Source organism: Apostichopus japonicus, chromosome 17 (genome assembly GCF_037975245.1).
Source record: "Apostichopus japonicus isolate 1M-3 chromosome 17, ASM3797524v1, whole genome shotgun sequence".
In the NCBI taxonomy this organism is placed as follows: Eukaryota; Metazoa; Echinodermata; class Holothuroidea; order Aspidochirotida; family Stichopodidae; genus Apostichopus; species Apostichopus japonicus.
The window spans coordinates 5,507,409-5,525,014 of record NC_092577.1 but is presented as its reverse complement, the minus strand read 5'-3'; the positions used below and the strand labels follow the sequence as shown (position 1 = coordinate 5,525,014).

At 38.5% G+C, this 17,606-nt stretch overlaps 2 protein-coding genes across 4 annotated transcripts in view; both read left to right on the top strand.

The window, feature by feature from the left end:
- Positions 1 to 11,462, top strand: part of LOC139954653 (interferon-induced very large GTPase 1-like) — a 41,884-nt gene extending 30,422 nt beyond the window's left edge. The window contains exon 4 of the transcript XR_011788152.1: positions 9,009 to 11,462. The gene's annotated coding sequence lies outside the window, so the exon portion shown is untranslated. The remainder of the gene's footprint in view (positions 1 to 9,008) is intronic.
- LOC139954652 (interferon-induced very large GTPase 1-like) overlaps positions 1 to 17,606 on the top strand; it is a 287,324-nt gene that overhangs the window by 35,988 nt on the left and 233,730 nt on the right. For 2 of the 3 annotated variants that reach the window (XM_071954546.1, XM_071954545.1), the window contains exon 4: positions 1,864 to 11,462. In XM_071954546.1, the coding sequence (XP_071810647.1) occupies positions 2,040 to 7,925 (5,886 nt within the window). In that variant the 5' untranslated portion in view covers positions 1,864 to 2,039 and the 3' untranslated portion in view covers positions 7,926 to 11,462. Of the gene's footprint in view, positions 1 to 1,863; positions 11,463 to 17,606 lie in introns of those variants that run through there. The other variant, XR_011788151.1, reaches the window with a different exon arrangement.

Below are 17,606 nucleotides of genomic sequence, written 5' to 3'. Positions count from 1 at the left end.
AAACAAGTATTTACTGACTGTTATCATTCCTGGTTGAATTTCTATGACGATTTTGAATTTGGAAAAATGACCTCTGTAACAAGTGAGGGTTGTCAGTTTCAGTTTCTGGATAATTTAGTGCAACACAAAAATTGGAAACATACGACTTTGATGGTCTCGTGTGACATGTTAACAAAACATCACAAATTGGTCACGTACACATGTTGAAGAGTGTCATGCAACGGTATACTCTACGTTGATATACAGTTAAGCAATTCGAGAGTGTTAATATATTTTAAAGGTGAATATCCTGAAACCTTAAAAGCTATTTTAGTAAGGAACATTAGTAATACTCTATTTCTGTATTCCTTACCGAAAGGAATATGAATATATGCGGTGGTGATTGTGTGTGGGTGTGTATGGTGCACCGGCTTTTGCACACGGTAACTTCATAGTGTATAAACTTCATACTTGGTATATGGATCTGCCTTATTCAGTACAAGAACCTTACTCTATTCTATGGAAATCAAAGTTTATCTGATTTCAACATTAGTCAAAGGCTTAAAACCTTGTAAACACGATAACTTCAAAAGTACATCTTTGTTGTACTTCATAATAACTATGATCCAGCTCGGTTAGTACAAAATCATATTGAAATTGTCAAAGATGTCATAGGTCAAATGAGGTCACCAGGCAAAAAGTCTGAAATAGTTGTAAGAAAACTAACTCAAAACTTAAAGCTACAATTAATCTGTTAGTTCCCCGATGATTTTCTTTTGCTGAACATAGTGTGGTCAAATTCAACTCAGTTTATTTTGTGAAGGGGCTCAATATACACTACATCTCAAGTAATCTTCAACAATACATAGCCAAGAACTGAAATATACTTCAAAAATTTGATATTATTGTTTTGGCTGTTTTAAATACACTCATGGGGCCATTATCAGTTTTCATAGTCTGAAGTGGAATGTGTCAGCGGGTTAACTCAAACGCTCTCAAATCGGCCTTATTCGGTATGATGTTACACTAGATTATTTTGGCTTTATCTGATAGTTGTGGATATATTTCACAGTGAATAAACAATTTCATGTTACTATCATTCAATCATAACATTTATTAAACGGGTGGCTGAAGGCAGAGCTGATTTTCTAGCTCACAGTTGGTTAAAGAAAGTGTCCATTTGACTATATGTATAGCATCTGTGTCTATATTTAACATTGGAAGACTATTCTCTCAGGCTATGGAAACATTTTGGAATAAAAAGTCTGTATTTTTAAATCCATTCCAGGGAATCAATTGGTTTATGTTCACAGAGTGCTAGAAATAAGAGTTGGAAATCTATGATGGTTTCCCCTAATTCTTGGACAAATTTAGCTCACTTGCTCTACATTAGTCAAATAGTTAAGTGTAATTCAGTGAAATTTCAAGGAATTACAAGTCCCTGAAGCTTTCTGGGTCAACTGTAACATACTGAGAATAAAATTCTACCTAAAGTCACCCTTCGTGATCTGTATTATCCGGATTTTGTTTAATCCAAACCCGATTCCTCAATCAACATATAGTAGTATTAATCTGATATATTTAATGTGAATTGTCACTTTTATAACATTCTCAGATTCTATCGTTGTATGCAACTAATTTCACCTTACTTTCTGATTGAATTATGTATCACGTTGAAATTATTTTCTGCATTAGTGTTTTACATCGATTTACTTGTTATCAAAATGATTGATTGGTTGATTGCTTCATTGATTGTTTGGTTGATAATTAATTGATTCCTTGAACAATTAATTCATTCATTGTCAACTTGATCGATTTCTTGGTTCTTCTCATGCTTGCTCTCAGTATTGGTTAATGTATCTAATATTTGATTAATCTCTACAGGTCATTGAACTTCTGGCGGGGATTCGCATTGAAGTTTGCGTCTTTAAACATTCGAAAACAAGGCTACGAAGAAGTAGACGCATGGGATTATCCATCTCGATATACGATTATCTCAAGGTTACGTCAAGGCGTTAGTAATTGGAAGTTTTATTTAATATTTAATGTAGCAACAGTAAATGAGTAAAATGGCTGACAAATACGAGACATTACTACACAAAGAGTTGACTTTAAGAGGTTTGTATGTTAATCAAAGTGATGGTAGTGGCGTGGTTAAACCAAGAGGTGCCCTTGCTAAATTGTCTGTGCACGAAGGTAAAACTTTCGAACCTAAGGAGATATCAGAGACCAGAGTTTTCTTTGACAAACAATCTGAAAACCTGTTCTTGTCACTTTGTTCACATGGTTACGAAATTCTTCCAAATGAAGTTTCGACACATGCATCTTCTGATATCCCTGAGAATGTCCAATATATATCAAAAGTGAAGCACACGTGGTATCTCGCGAAGAGTCTGGAAAGAATCAACGGTGATTGTAGTATCAAACTCACAGATGATGCTATTGAATCTCTTCAGAATATCACAGTTTGTCTGAGTTCTTCAGATGAACATGCAACAAACGCTAAAGCCAATGATCTTATCATAGACTTTTTTAATACTTTCGGCTCCCATGTACCTAGTGGACCATTTGTAGTTGGTGGACGTTCCGTTGAAATCATTCACACGTCTGACACCAAACTTGAGAAAACAACGATTCTGAGACTTTTAGAAGAAGAATTTGCTACAACTGATGGAGAAGAAGTAAGTACATCGTTTGCTGGTGGAGAGTCACATATTGTAAGTTTGAAAGCCGAAGGTAAGGATACAGAGTTTATCGAGTTCCATCGACAAGTTCAGTTGTTTGGGGGACAGCAAGATGAATGCATAGAGTTTATAGATTGGAAGAGATGTTTGCAGATAAGTTCTCTTGTGATAAGTGGTGCCTTGTCACTACCGAACACTATACCTGTTTGGGAGGTTATAAAGACCCAACAAGGAAACTTGAAGGACTCAAATGAAAAGTTGCGGGACGCCCTAAACAATGTGTGGATGGCAACAAACAGTTCCACTGACGATACTGAGAAGGAGCAGGATGTAGGGAGCGACACATACGAAACAGCAAGTGACGATGATACTGTTTCACCACAAGAATCGACCAACCAATCCCATTGTGTCAGGACAAATAGCACTGAGCTTCCTGAGGTGTTTGCAAAACTGGGACTTACAGGAGAGGAACATGGGTTTTGTGAAGCATTAGTTCTCCGGAAAGGTGTAATGCAAGATGCGAATTTCGGTCAAGACGTGTTCTGGAGCTATGTCAGGTATATCTCATCATTAGATTACAGAGGACGCAGATGCCTGGAACTTCCCGCTGACGTTTCTTCTCAAGGCACGTCAGGTGGAGGTCAGCTAGAGGGGGACATATTTGACGACGACGACGATGAAAGTGGTAACTCGGCCAAAGACAATCTATCGGTTATTAGTTCTATGGATGTTACCCACGGCATTCTTCATTGCTGCGACGCATTTCTGCGCCAAGAACTCTTGTGGAAGATGGCCGAATGTAGGTTAGCTGTTCCAGTTCTACTTCCTGGATTACGAAACGGGGAAAGAATTCAGTTCTTGCTATGGGGTCTTCGAAAAATCTATAAATCCTGGAAGCCAAGAAACGAGATATCGCCTGTAGAAAAATCAATGATTACACAAGCTCTTCCTATTGTCACATTTATGCGGTTTGGAAATGCAAACATTTCTAAGTCTAAATTGTTGAACAAAGTCATGGGTACGCTGCAAGGAAACAATGATCACCCATACTTCGTTGACAAAGAGGAAGAATTGCCCTGTGCAAAGTGGTCAAAAGGAACGATTGAAGCCGCATGGTTCCTACCCGAGACTGTAAGTGACCAACGTGGGGGAATTGCCTTGAACGATGCAATTACCTTTTTCAATTTGAGAGGGGACGCTCTAAAGCACAAATTCTCACAGCAAAGAGAGTTTGCGTGCAAAGCTGCGGATGTGGTTGTTCTGTTAGTGGACGATTCGTCGTATAAAGATTGTCGTGAAGAGATGAGGAAAGTATCACAGATGGTTGGCAAACACCTAATATGTATCGTCTGCAGAAGTTCAAGTCCCTCCAACAATGAGGCCAGCATTAAGCGACAAGGAAAAGTTACTAAGATCTTTAGCAAACCATTTCTGAAAGACGTTGGAAAAGACATATGTAAAGAGCTCAATCAGATACTTTGGCCTGTAGATGACCAAAAGAAGTTACCTGCTTGTACCAAGTCGATCGAATCCTTGGTGAATTTGTGCGAGAGCCTGAACATTGAGGTTGATGAAAATAACGAAAGCTGCCTGAAGGGAAAGAAGTTGGCCAAAGACATTATAAGGAGCGTTCGTGAAAATCCAGGACTATATAAACAAACTCATCTACCTCTTCAAGAAGTACAATGGAAAGAGTGGGCTGCATTGGATAAAAGATGGAACAAAGGTTATAGGCCTAATAGAGAGTTTCGCACTATTGAGCACTACCACGATGATCTGAAGGAAAAAATGTCGACTCTTCGAGAAGAACAACTTCGCACTAAGCCAGGTAAAGATATTTTGCAGTTCATCGAGGCAGTACGAGGTACACCTGAATCAAGTCAGTACTTTATTTCTTGGTTCAATTTTTACATGAATGACCTCTCTCAAGAAACTCTCGGCCCTCTCCGTAAGGAACTTCGGCGTATACAAGACGAAGCAAGAGAGACAAACGCAGAGAGGAGCAAACTTAACGACAAATCGGAGAAATCTGACGACGAGGAAAAGAAACTAAACGCATTAACAAATAAAGACCACGATCTTCTTGTTCAAGCACAAGAGATTACAAAGAAATTGGATAGTGGATCTCTTGGCCTAGAACATTTCTTACGAGAGCTTGGACAGCGCTTCGAAGCCCAAGAAGACGTAAAGTTGCAAGCCGGTACGGATGTGGACACTATGGTAAAACCTGATCTACTTCCTGAAGTTGCTGCTAATCTTCTTATGAATGGATATCCGCTTGAAATTCTAGACGGGGATGTTGGCCGAGTACCGATAAAATGGGTCCAGGCGGTTTTCAAAGTGGTTGCTAGTCGCTTGAAAAATGCATTGGTCTGTGCTATTGCGGTGCTTGGAATTCAAAGTAGCGGGAAGTCAACATTGTTAAATAGTATGTTTGGTGTACGGTTTGCTGTCAGTGCCGGTCGATGCACACGGGGTGTATTCATTCAACTCTTAAAAGTGCATGAAGACCTTCGAGATGAGGCAAACTGTGATTATATTATTATCATAGACACAGAAGGACTGAAGGCGCCAGAGAGGTCTTTAAGAGATGATTTCAGACATGACAATGAACTAGCTACGTTTGCTCTGTGCTTAGCTGATGTAACAATTATCAACATTGCTGGGCAAACCGTTGGAAAGGACATGACGGACGTCTTACAGATAGCTGCACATGCCTTCATACGCATGAAAGAAGTCCACATTAAATCAATCTGCAGAATCATCCAGCAATTTGTCGCAGATCTATCAGCAGAGGACAAGAACGAGGCGTGTACGCAGAGTATTCTGAATAACCTCGATGAGGCTATCGCCGCAGCAGCTAAAGAGGAAGGCTATGAGAACTTATACACACGATTTTCAGACGTATTTAACTTGAAGCGTAACGATGAAGTTCAATATATACCAAGCTTGTGGCAAGGCTCGATGGCGCCTCCGAACCACCGCTATAGTGAGAAGATTTTGAAGTTGAAGCAAATAATAGTGCGCGACTTGAAACTCTCAACCAGGAGCATTGAACAGTTTATGAAGAGAACAACAGACGTTTGGAACGCTGTAAAAGAGGAAAATTTCATTTTCAGCTTCCAAAACTGTGTCGTTGCATTGCGATACAAAACATTTCAACATGCATATGGAAAGTGGGTTGGCGAGATGAGACAAGAGATAATGGAGTGGGAATCAGATGCTAAACAAACCTTGAAGAACGCCTCGAAGAATGAGATTGACAACACAAAGAAAGATCTTAAGTTGCGGGTAAAAACAGTTGTTGCCGAAGCTTGTGATAAAGTGGAACACCGTATCCTTGAATACTTACAGGAAAATTTGAAGGATGATGAGGACCAGCTCCACAAATTCGAACATGAATTTCTTCAAGATTTGGAAGTAACTGGGAAAAACGTTGAGCAAGATGCACAAGATGTCTTGGAGAGAGTTGCAGATAGCATCAAGGAGCTGAACCATATGGATGTGCTCCTACCAAAGTGTAAAAACCAACTTCGTGACAAAGCTAGGAAGCAAGCAGTAGACTTACGAACGAAACACTCAAATGCGCAGTCACTAGAGACAGTTGTTTCTGAAGAGGAGATTGATCAAAAGTTTGATGAACTGTGGGAATGCTGGATCAAGGAAATATGCGATAAGCATCCAACCCGCGAGGTTACATTGGAAGAAGTAAAACGTGAACTTGGAGCATACATATTTCAACAGGGACAGAAGAAAGATCTCGCTAAGGGACTGATGAAAAAACTTGGTGTTACCAAATGTGGAAAGGTCTTGGGCAAAGCTAAAGGGATGTTTTATGCCAGTCAAAAGGAAATTGTCTCGAAAATTGTCGAAAATTCCCTCGTGCTTTTGCAGATTGATATTGATAATGATTTGGCATTTGATCATGCTATCATAAAGAAGTTTGTCGACCACACTATTGACGCTTTGAATCAGAAGTATCAGGAAGCAACATTAACACAGGATACCAAGGTGAATGCAATAGTTGACGCCTATAATCGGGCCGTGCCAATGATACTGGAAGGACGCCGTGAATACAATATCAAACATTCACTCAGAGAGCTTCTAATGCTTGAAAGGGAGAGTCTCAAAGAGGACTTTAGAGCACTTTGTTCGAATGCTTTTCAAGATAAACGAGCGTCAGAGAACGTTGCCAATTTATTTGTGGAGAAAATAGTTGAGCTTATCCGCAATTACTTGGGTCCAGCCATCTACGGAGCTGTGAGACAAGGATGCCCCTACTTTGCATCCAAATTTGCTTTGTTTGGTAATGTGTTGGAAGATATGGCAAAGAAAGAGGCTTTCGATTCTTATTACAAGTTTATCTTCGATTTGGAAAGTTTTCTGGAGAACTGGTCTCTTACAAGGATTGCGGAAGTATGTACCGATGGAAATCCTGACGGTACTCCATATATCCAGCGCCTAGCTAGCAGTAAACTAGAAGAAATATCAAGGGAGCTACTTCGCTCTATTAGGAAAACTGTAGAGATCATTTTGGGAGATGACTCTGTCGCAGAAAGCGGTAAAAAATTCAGTGATTGGATAATGCATTTACGTATCGAGCTACAAAAAAATCTTCCATCTCTACATTTGTCTGATGAAGATGTCGAGAACCTTTACATGTTTCAAATTGAAGACCTCAATTTTTTCGGAGATCAAGTCATAAAAAGCGTTAAAGATATAGAATGTCATATTCTAGAGCAACTTATGCTACCAGGAGAAGGGCAGACAGAACACGCTATGAAGTTTCTTAGTTCGTTACCAACAAAACCTCACTTTGAGATTAAGAAACACGTGAGCGGATGTATGGAGCAATGTCCAATGTGCCACGTTCCGTGTGACAATATGACGAAAAAACATGAAATTCACAGAGCAGAGCTGCATTATCCAGAAGGAGTCGTCGGATGTGCTTCAAAAAAGGACATGCGACTTTCCTGTGCCATTTGCACATCTTCCGTAACAACTTCTGATACATATTGGGATGGGCAGCAGATGAGATATTATTGTGACTACCAGAAAGATTTTCCAAACTGGGTCATACAGCCTATTCAAAATGACACCCCTCTTAAATATTGGAAGTGGGTGATGAATCGATTTAATGAGGACTTTGCAACAATGTATGGCCACAAAGAGGCAAAGCTTCCTCAGGGTTGGGTAGAAATAACGAAGGAAGATGCCATTCAGGATCTAAGGCAAGCCTATGTTACAAGGCAAGTAACTTAATCATTAGATACTGATTTATTCTTCCAAGCTGTTTCATTGTCATGTACTCGGAAAAGCTTGGGTAGGAAGCAACTACTGTTTCTTTCGATTTTTTTTTAAAATTTTGTATCGGTTTTGGGTTTGATTTATTTTATCGTACGGCTGGTTCTCAAGTTTTAACTTTGCTCAGATTACCTCTATGGCATGCCAAAAGCAACATACGTTATTTCTCTTACTACACCCATTCCAGCTTCTAGAGAAAACAGTCAGCAGAATATGATCATAATAACATACACCGTGTTTCTGTTTAATCAGCCAAGGTCATGTGGTAGACCCTAACCTCTGTTGGGGGTAGATGCAACCAGGCGGGTATAACACCGAAAGCGCAGTTTGCTGATTTCATCGGCTTAAATTATTCACGAAGCAGCGCAGGGTTTAACGTAAACTGGAAAAATGTAATCATTCCCATCTTCTTTTGCTTCTTTTGTATACAATTAGACGATACAGTGTTTGCAAGAATCACTATGATAATGTGTAACGTCAATTGGTGAAGCTTTATTTCGACAGCCATTCCTTTGAAGGAAAACGTTTGATAATTTTGAGCAAGAAAGTAGGGGTTCACCAATATAAGTTTGAATGATATCAAAACAGTTGCATTTACTTATACTCTAACGAGTGGTTGCATAATATCTTTTGTACGTACAGTTGTTGAGTAGTTTTGCTTGTCATCCATTTATTGATTTATCGATTTTGTTACGTGGTTGTATAAATATTGTAATGTCTTCATATGAGGGTCAGTAGACCTGTCACAATATAATATGCTATGTGCTTTGTCGACGATGTGAGCATTTAAAACTGACAAAGTGCTAACTTAAGTTGGAAAGTTATCGATTTACTGTATGTCAAGCACTGGAATTATAGTTAAGTGTTAATGGAAGAAGCGTACTTGTACAATGTAAGGGGAACAGTTGCATATGACTACACTTGCTAGCTGTGTCTTATTTAAATTTTAAGTCGTTTTTTCGCTCTTATACATTTCTATATTAACCTTTCCCATGTTCAGATCAACATTTGTTTATTACCATGGTTTATATTTTAAGCCAGGTCATTTGTTAAAATTTGCATTTTCAGCATGACGTATGTATCATAAGACAATTGTTTGTACAATTTTGCTTACGAACAGTGGAAAACCCTATCACATTTTGAATTGTTGGTCACGTTTCGGCCTTTGTATTTGTCTTTTGATTATCTGAAAAAAAATTAACATTATTGATGGAGAATCTAAAAGGCATTGATGGTTATTTGAATCACAAACTTAATCCTTTCATCAACAATTACAAGAACTTTAGGTTTAAATTTATTTTGTTTTTGCTCGTAATCGATATAACTTGTTGCATGAAGTATTGAAACCAAACTTTGAATTGAACAACAATTGAAACCAAAAGTTAAAAGGTACAGTTTTGAATTTTGTTTTTGTTAGTTTTTCTGCTATCAGTTCGTCTCTTGATCTAGTGGGCATGTGATCTATATGTAAGCCATTCATGTAGTTTCACATCATGACAGTAGAAAAGCAGAAGTGACGAATAAGATAATTAGAGAAGTCTGTCTAGTACTTTAGAGTTTAAGTAGCTTAAAAAAAAGAGGATGGGTTGTTGCTGACTTGAGCTTTGTAGAATTAACGATTACACGTTCATGTGTTATAATTTTTCTCTATGTGTTTGATGAGCTTCTTCTGATTTAGCTAATTTAATTTGTTGTCTTTTGCTCCATTGGGCGACTGTCGAGAATATAAACATTGGAACTAATAAAGTAAATACAAAGCTCCACGTCTTACGTGAAAGTGTTGTCTTACAATAGTTGATTCATACATTTTTGAAAAAGGTTTTTATTTGCTAGTATCAATAATTCATTTTACCTCAAGAACCAGGCAACCTTTATTATTAGTTCAGCATTAGCATCGAGTGAAAAAAAAATGTAGCTTTGTACTTCCAAAATTAAGTGCTATGAAAAACCCCACCCACCCTTTTCAAAAACATCTAAAACAATGGCCAATCATATTTGAAAATTGGTATACAGCCTTCATCGAGTGAGTAGTTTTGCTTGTCATATATTTATTGATTTATTGACTTGTTAAGTGGTTGTATAACTGTATGACTTCACTTGCTAGCTGTGCCTTATTATATTAATTTGTTTTTACGTTCTTACTTATTCCTATAGTAATCTTTTGTTTTCCATGTTCAGATCAACATTTTTTTATTACCATGATCTATATTTTAATCAAGGTCATTTGTTAAAATTGCCATTTTCAGCATGCCATATGTCATAAGACAATTGATTGTACAATTTAAGCTTACGAATAGTTGACAACCCTAACACATTTTGAATTGTTGGTCACGTATTCGGCCTTTGTATTTGTCTTTTGATTATTTGAGCAAAATTAGTATAATTGGTTGATAATGTTAAAGATATTGATAGTTATTTGAATCACAAATTTAATCTTGTCATCAACAGTTATGAGATCTTTTAGTTAAATTTTATTTTATATTTACTCGTAGTCGTTATAATTTGTTTCATGAAGTATTGAAACCAAACTTTAGTTCAAAGGTACAGTTTTGAATGTTTTATATTCGTTTTCTGCTATCAGTTCTTCTTTTGATCTAGTGGGCATAAGATCTATATTTAAGCCATTCGGGTAGTTTCACATCATGACAATAGAAAAGCAAAGGTGATGAATAGGATAATTAGAGAAGTCTGTCTAGTACTTTAGAGTTCAAGGACCTAAAACGAAAGAGGAAGGGTTTTTGCTGACTTGAGCTTTGTAGAATTAACAATTATACGTTGAAGTGTTATAATATTTCTCTATGTATTGATGGGCTTCTTCTGATTTAGCTAATTTACTTTGTTTTCTTCTGTTCCATTGGGAGACAGTCGAGAGTATAAACATTGGAACTTATAAAGTGAATGTAGAGCGTACATGACAATGATGTCGTACAATAGTTGATTCATACCTTTTTGAAAATGATTTTTATTTGCTAGTATCAATAATTCATATACCTCTACAACCAAGCAGCCGTTATAATTAGTTCAGCATTAGCATCGAGCGACGAAAAACATTGTTGCATTATACTTCCATAATGAAGTGCTATGAAAACCCCGCCCACCCTTTCCCCTAAAAAAATCTAAAACAAATGGCCACTCATATTTGAAATTGATATACAGCCTTCATCGAAGCATTTGCCGAGGGGGCTCATTTACTGCATTTTCTAATTTTATCCGTGTCCGAAAATAATACCAGTTCATAGTCACCATTCTCATGAATTTAGATCTGTAAACTTTTAACAATGTACCACATACAATAAATTTTGGAGCCACACTTATTATCATCTAATGTCAGTGAACGAGTAGCTACTTTCACTCTTTGAGATATTAAGTGTTTGGTATCACAATTCTTGGTAGATATAAACTTTCAACTCCTACTCTCCCCCTCCCCTCCTCCACCCAACCCACTCCTAAAAAGGATTGCAATTCATATTTTCAATAAACATGAGTTCACTTGTATACTGTTTTTCTCTTTCATTTCTTGTGTCCGTTCTGTAGTTTATTATTATATTTACTTCTTACTCAGAAAAGATGGAAATATGAGAGAAGATAAAATCATGTTATTCAATCGACTTATATCCTAGTTCACAATATTGAACAATTTTGAGCGATCGCACTTAGCAAACCAAATCTTACTCATTACCCCCTCCTCCCGAAATCGAATTAACGTAACTATGTAAGTTACAATTATAGAAATATATTGCAACATAACCATATTTCATTTGTCTTAATTGGCAAATCAATATCTTTAATATTTTCTTCAAGATGTTAAACTTGATTAGTTTTGCCTTGTATTTTTCAATTCAAAATTCCAGAGAACAAAATCGACTGCTTTCAATGTTTGTGTTTTGTTAATTACTAGAGTACACTTTATTAGGCAAAACGAATGCTTTATACCCTTTCGCTACTCTTGCTATGAGCTACTATGTTTTTCAAATGACACATTCTATTACATCACCAATCGATATGAATTTACCCACCGAAAGCTAGTTGTTACTCATTTAGTATTTGCAATATTACGCATTTTCCTTGCTCAACCTCTATCAAAGTACCCTTGTGTATATTTCTCTTGCCAAAGGAATAATTTAATCCTACGTGCTTGAAAATATGATAAATTTCGGTTTCCTAAGTTATCAGATTTCGTTAACTAAACCGTATTCAAGATGGACAGCTGTTAGATGTTGTAAGCCTTGTGACCTAATGTGACCTTCACGCATTTAAATGATGACCGTCGGGACCAAATTAAGTTAGAAACACTGCTAGTAGTCCAGATTGTATTACTACGCAGTATTCAATTTTTGAGAAATGACCTTTAAACATCTACCGCTCATCGATGAAAGCAGCTGAACTGCTTAGTTTAAGACAAAGACGATTAGGCCAGTTCCTCAGATGCTTAATTAAAGAGAAACCAAGAGTTCCATTTCCTCCTTTTACATGCTTAGATTGTATTAAAAATCTGCTAGGGACATATGGTGTTAAATGCCATATCGTGGTTCTCTCTGGGGTTCACATAAAGGTAAAAGTTCATATTTTGGCTGAATTATTATTACTTATAAAACAATGGATTAATGAAGCGACTCGGGAATCTAGATGGATGGGGAAGTAGCTGTGATCCACGCAAATGACAATGACGAAGAGTTGCACTAGGTTTATTCAATTTATTCAGTCTAGAAATAATAAAGCACTTACTAACTGCCAACAAAGGAATCAAACAAAACAAACAGCCTCTGCAATGAGAAGAGAAAATAAGAACTAAACACTTGTCCAGATAAGCCATGTATACATTACCAGGGGCGTATCCAGGATTTTCTAACCCGGGGGCGAGAATTACTATCTAAGCGGAGCGCCACCATCGGTTAGCGCGCAGCGTACAAGAAAATTTCTGGTTTTCATACCACCCAGATCACCGGAAATGGCACTTTTCGGGCTTGAAAATAACCAACCAGGTGTACACTATTTGCCTGAGAACCAAGTATTTCCCGATAGTTTTTTCCATCCATAACTTTTTTGAAGATTGTCACCAGTCACAAATCATGTTCGACCTCATCGCATCTCCCGTGGATCATTGCTTTTGTAGGTGATTTTACGTCGCGGCACACAATATCCGTCAGCCCCACTTTTGAAGGTTTTAAGCCCATTATTTGTTCAGAATTTGAAAATTCACGTTTCTCGTGAATAAACTAACCTCAAAACATACCCATAATGTTGCGCAAAATTTTATCTATGGACAAACAATATAGAAAAACCTCGTTCAACCCCTAACAGACCGGTCAAAATTGCACGAGTAGAGGGAAGTGTGATGAAGATTGTTGGTCGGAAATTTTCGAAAATTCAGACAGTTAATTTATTGGTGTACAAATATTAAAACCTGTTATAACGGCTATTATAAAACTTCGTTGAAGGAAATGAAAAAAATAGCAGATATTTCCGAAACCGAACACTACACACATAGGCGTAGGAGGCGGGGGGCTGCAGCCCCTAATTCGCCACTACTAATGTAAAAGAGAGTTTTGACATAATTGGACCGCCATGCTTTTTCTCCATCTACATAAGACATTTCGTCGTTTACATTAGCATCCCTCGGTATACTGCGCAACTTTCACGGACCGTACGGTACACGATGGCATGCGATGTAACAACCGATGCTTGCTTGTATGATATTGACATTAACGTGTTGAACGCGCGCGGAGCGCGCGAAAACTTTTGGTTATTTTTTTCGGGCAAGTCGGACAATTTTGGGGCTGTTCATCCTGGAACGCCATTTTCAAGCTCACTGATATGATGTGATATCTGCTGTTTGCTTTACAAATTCGAACAGGCTGGTAGCGAGGGATTTGCCAAGGGAGGGCCGAAAATGCCTCCCAGATCGCTAGAAATGGCACGACCCAGGACCATTAGTTTGCGCGAAGCGTACAAGCAAATTTTGGCCTAAAATGCCTACCAGATCGCTGGAAATGACACTTCCCAGGCCTTGTAAGTTGCATCTAAGCACTTTCTATTTTGAAATTACTAGCGATATCATAAAAAATAATGCTGACGGGGGGGGGGCGGTCGCCCCCTTCCCGAAATGCGTCATGTTCCCCGACGACACGGTTGAGTTCGAGACCAGCCACAGTTGGTTTCATAGCACAATTCTACAATTGTTTAAGGCATATATACACACGCGCGTTATGATAGACCATATTTAGTATATATATGTAGATCATGAGTGAGAGAGGAAAATGGAAACGTCAAAAATGGAGTTGTCGGTGTAAGGGGTAGGGTGAGGCACATCGAAATCCTTGATCCGTCACTGGCTACCCTGTGTATATAATAGGGATCAGCGCTGTAATGATGTCACTGTTCCTCTTTCTCTCCCCGGTGTCTTGGCGTTTTCCTTCTACTCTCTCCTTTTCTTTTTTTTTCTCTCTTTCTTCTTTTTCTTTTCCCTTCCTTCCTCTCCTCCTCCTCTTTTTCCCCCTCTTTTTTCCTTTTTTCTTCTCTTTTTTTTTCTCTCCTCTTTTTCTTACCCGGAGGCGCGCACCCCCAACGCCCCCCCCTGGATACGCGCCTGATTACCCAACAGCCTACCATTGGTGTGAAACTCCTCATTTGAATGAAAATAATAAAACAGCAGTTAATTGATAAAGATAATCTTGCGATGAACAAGCGACTAGCAAACCTGCAATAGCTCATCTCGAGTTGAGATAACAAGATAATAATTGAGTAAGACTTGAATGAATTGAAGAAAAGAATGAAGTATCGGCTCATCCATATTACATAAACCCGAAGAGTATAAAAGTGAATCTCTTGCGTAGTACATTAACGTCATCCATAAAAATGATAATAGCAGAATATGATAATATTTACAGAAGTACCAATCTAGCAAAAACTAGTATGAAATTTAATTAACACCTTCTGTAACATGACTAAGAATGCAAATCAGAGGCATGGCGTATATATATATATATATATATATATATATATATATACATATATATATATATATACATATATATATATATATATATATATATATATATGGCCAGATAAAATTATAAAATAATAGTAAACAAAATAGCTAAAATTATAACCTCAGGTCCTCGCATGAGCAATTATGACCACAAAGGAAATACCCTGCAAAATATCATGCATCACTTACCAACCCAGTCAACTAGCAACAGTGATCAGTAATCCTCACATCACCGGATCACGACTCAGCGCAAAGAGCCTACACCAGAAAATTAATATATAACCATATACAATCTGGAACAGCTTTACAAAGGTTAATTTAATTGAATTATTACATATCACTACATATAAGCACTTAAAGTACTTAGTTCAACTTGGTAAAGTCAGTTTTTTTTTTGCAAGAAAGTACGGTACAAAATTTGCCTTTTGAGAGCAAAACACTACAGTGGTATTTCATACATGCTTAGATTAACTACACAGTGCTATTAGATAGCCCTTTAATTTGATGTACAACTGAAACTTTCAAAATGTCAGAGTTAATGAACCGTTAATCCATTAATTACACTTGATTAAGACAAAATTGACTGAACTAATTTGCTAGAAATACAATTCCCAATATCGTCATACTTGAGTTGTTCACAGTCCCAAGGGAATTCCCATGATACACCCCAAATACCTACAACCCATCAATCAGCTTAACATCAATTACTAAAGCACACTGTAAATGAATCATGATGAACTTAACTCTGCCTCAACTAATATCGAGGACAATAAATGATCATAACTGAAAACATCAACTCAGTCGGTACTACCCCTTTAACCATGTGACTTAAGAGTAAAAGTAGTTCAGTAGCCAACCCCCTCACAAATTGAAAGGATACCAACTAAAAATTATTATACAAGCAACTAGCATGTTGGTTAACTTATACTCATGAACATGTCATCTCAGTTTAACAACATACAACAGAAATAAAGACTCCATCGGGAATAACCTTTCCACAATCACTAAAACTATAAGCCCTATTTCATTGTGGAAGAGAATGTGGTTAGGTACTATGGAGCAGAGAACAAAGTAGACCTGTGTAACATGATGGATAGCAGTACTCTCCTAATGAATATGCAAATGGTATAAGGAAGGGCAGAGAACTTCCTGAACCTGTCCAGATGACTAAGACCTTGGGGGGCCAAAAAGGGAAAACAATCCACTCTGTCACATTAACATTAACAATTAACCTGCAGTGAGGAGCCAACGCTATTATCTATTTCCCATTGAAGGAGCATTCCAGCTGTTCAGCATATTTTGAAAACCGGAATAGCTATAGCAACGTTACCAGCTTTCCAATTCTTCTTTTTCTTGGACTATGACATTTCAAGACTAGAAATACTGTCGGAATGGCGAAGGGCTCTGGCTCTGGCTTTTATCTCTAGTTCGTTGATATGCAACTCCCACCTGCAGGGTTCCCACTTCACTACAATCGTAACGTTGTTGAGGCACGCCCCCAGCTCCTCAATGTAGCGTCTGAGGAGATAGAGGTGAGGGGTTTCGGCATCTGGAAGGGACGCCCGTGCGTTCTGTTCTCGCTTATTAACCATCATGAGGGATGGGATGCGTCTAGGGTTTCTAACGACATGGGCGTGTCTAGGATACATCGCTCTGGATCGAAGAAGTGGATGTGAAGTTGGAGTGGAGTGGAGCGGATCACGTTGAATTGAGCCTCTTGGCGAAACTTTCCCGTTACCGGCTATTCGTCGAGTAACACGTAGTGAGAAACACTTCTTCGACCTAGGTCCGCTACCACGGCGCCCGCTACTCTTATGAAGATTATTGGGGAACATGTTGGGCCAAATGGTGGCGCCACACATTTGAAGTGTTTTCCCTTGCAGGGGAAGGCGAGAAACCGTTGGCAGTCGACATCAGATCGACGCAAGCTGCCCAAATGTTCTACGCAAGGTTGGGATGACTAACGCAATTCTTTTGAGATAAACATTTGTGGGCCAATCGGAAGGCCTTGTTCAGTGGTTTGAGATTTATCTCCAGGACCTGTCCTTTTAGGATGTTAAAAAGAAAGAAGAGCGGAAGAGGGGTTCCTCCTCTCCCGTCGTCTCCACTGCCGCTGTGCCTTGTTTCCAGTCGCTGTGCCTTTGTCGCTGTGACTTGTTTCCAGTATTTAGATCTTTGGTCTGGTGGGTCCTCAGATCCCAGTCTCAGCTTAAATATGGATGCGGCCTTTACGAAGCGGCCTCCACGGTGGGAGGGTGGTTCCCCTCGGTTCCACTTCTTTCTCATCCGATCCTACTCCAGACGTCCGGTCGTCCTTGAAGTCTTCGAGGCGATCCCCTAGCTCTGATAAAAGCCTCTGAGGGCTGGACATCCAGCGCGTATGGGTCTGAAACGAGAGGGGAAATTCTCCCCGGAACACGTGGTGGGGGCACAATTGATGGACCGGCGGGTCTTGTGCCGCTGGAGGAGTCGAAAAACTGTGACATGTGCATAACAAATTTATCTAAATTTAATTTAAGTACTTTAACGTTAACGATTTAGCTATGAATATCTGTGGCTGAATACATTTACGTAACATAATTAATTCATGAATACCTGAGCCTTAAAACACTTAAGTAACATCTTTCTCTTTAAAAAACTGTAGTCCACAG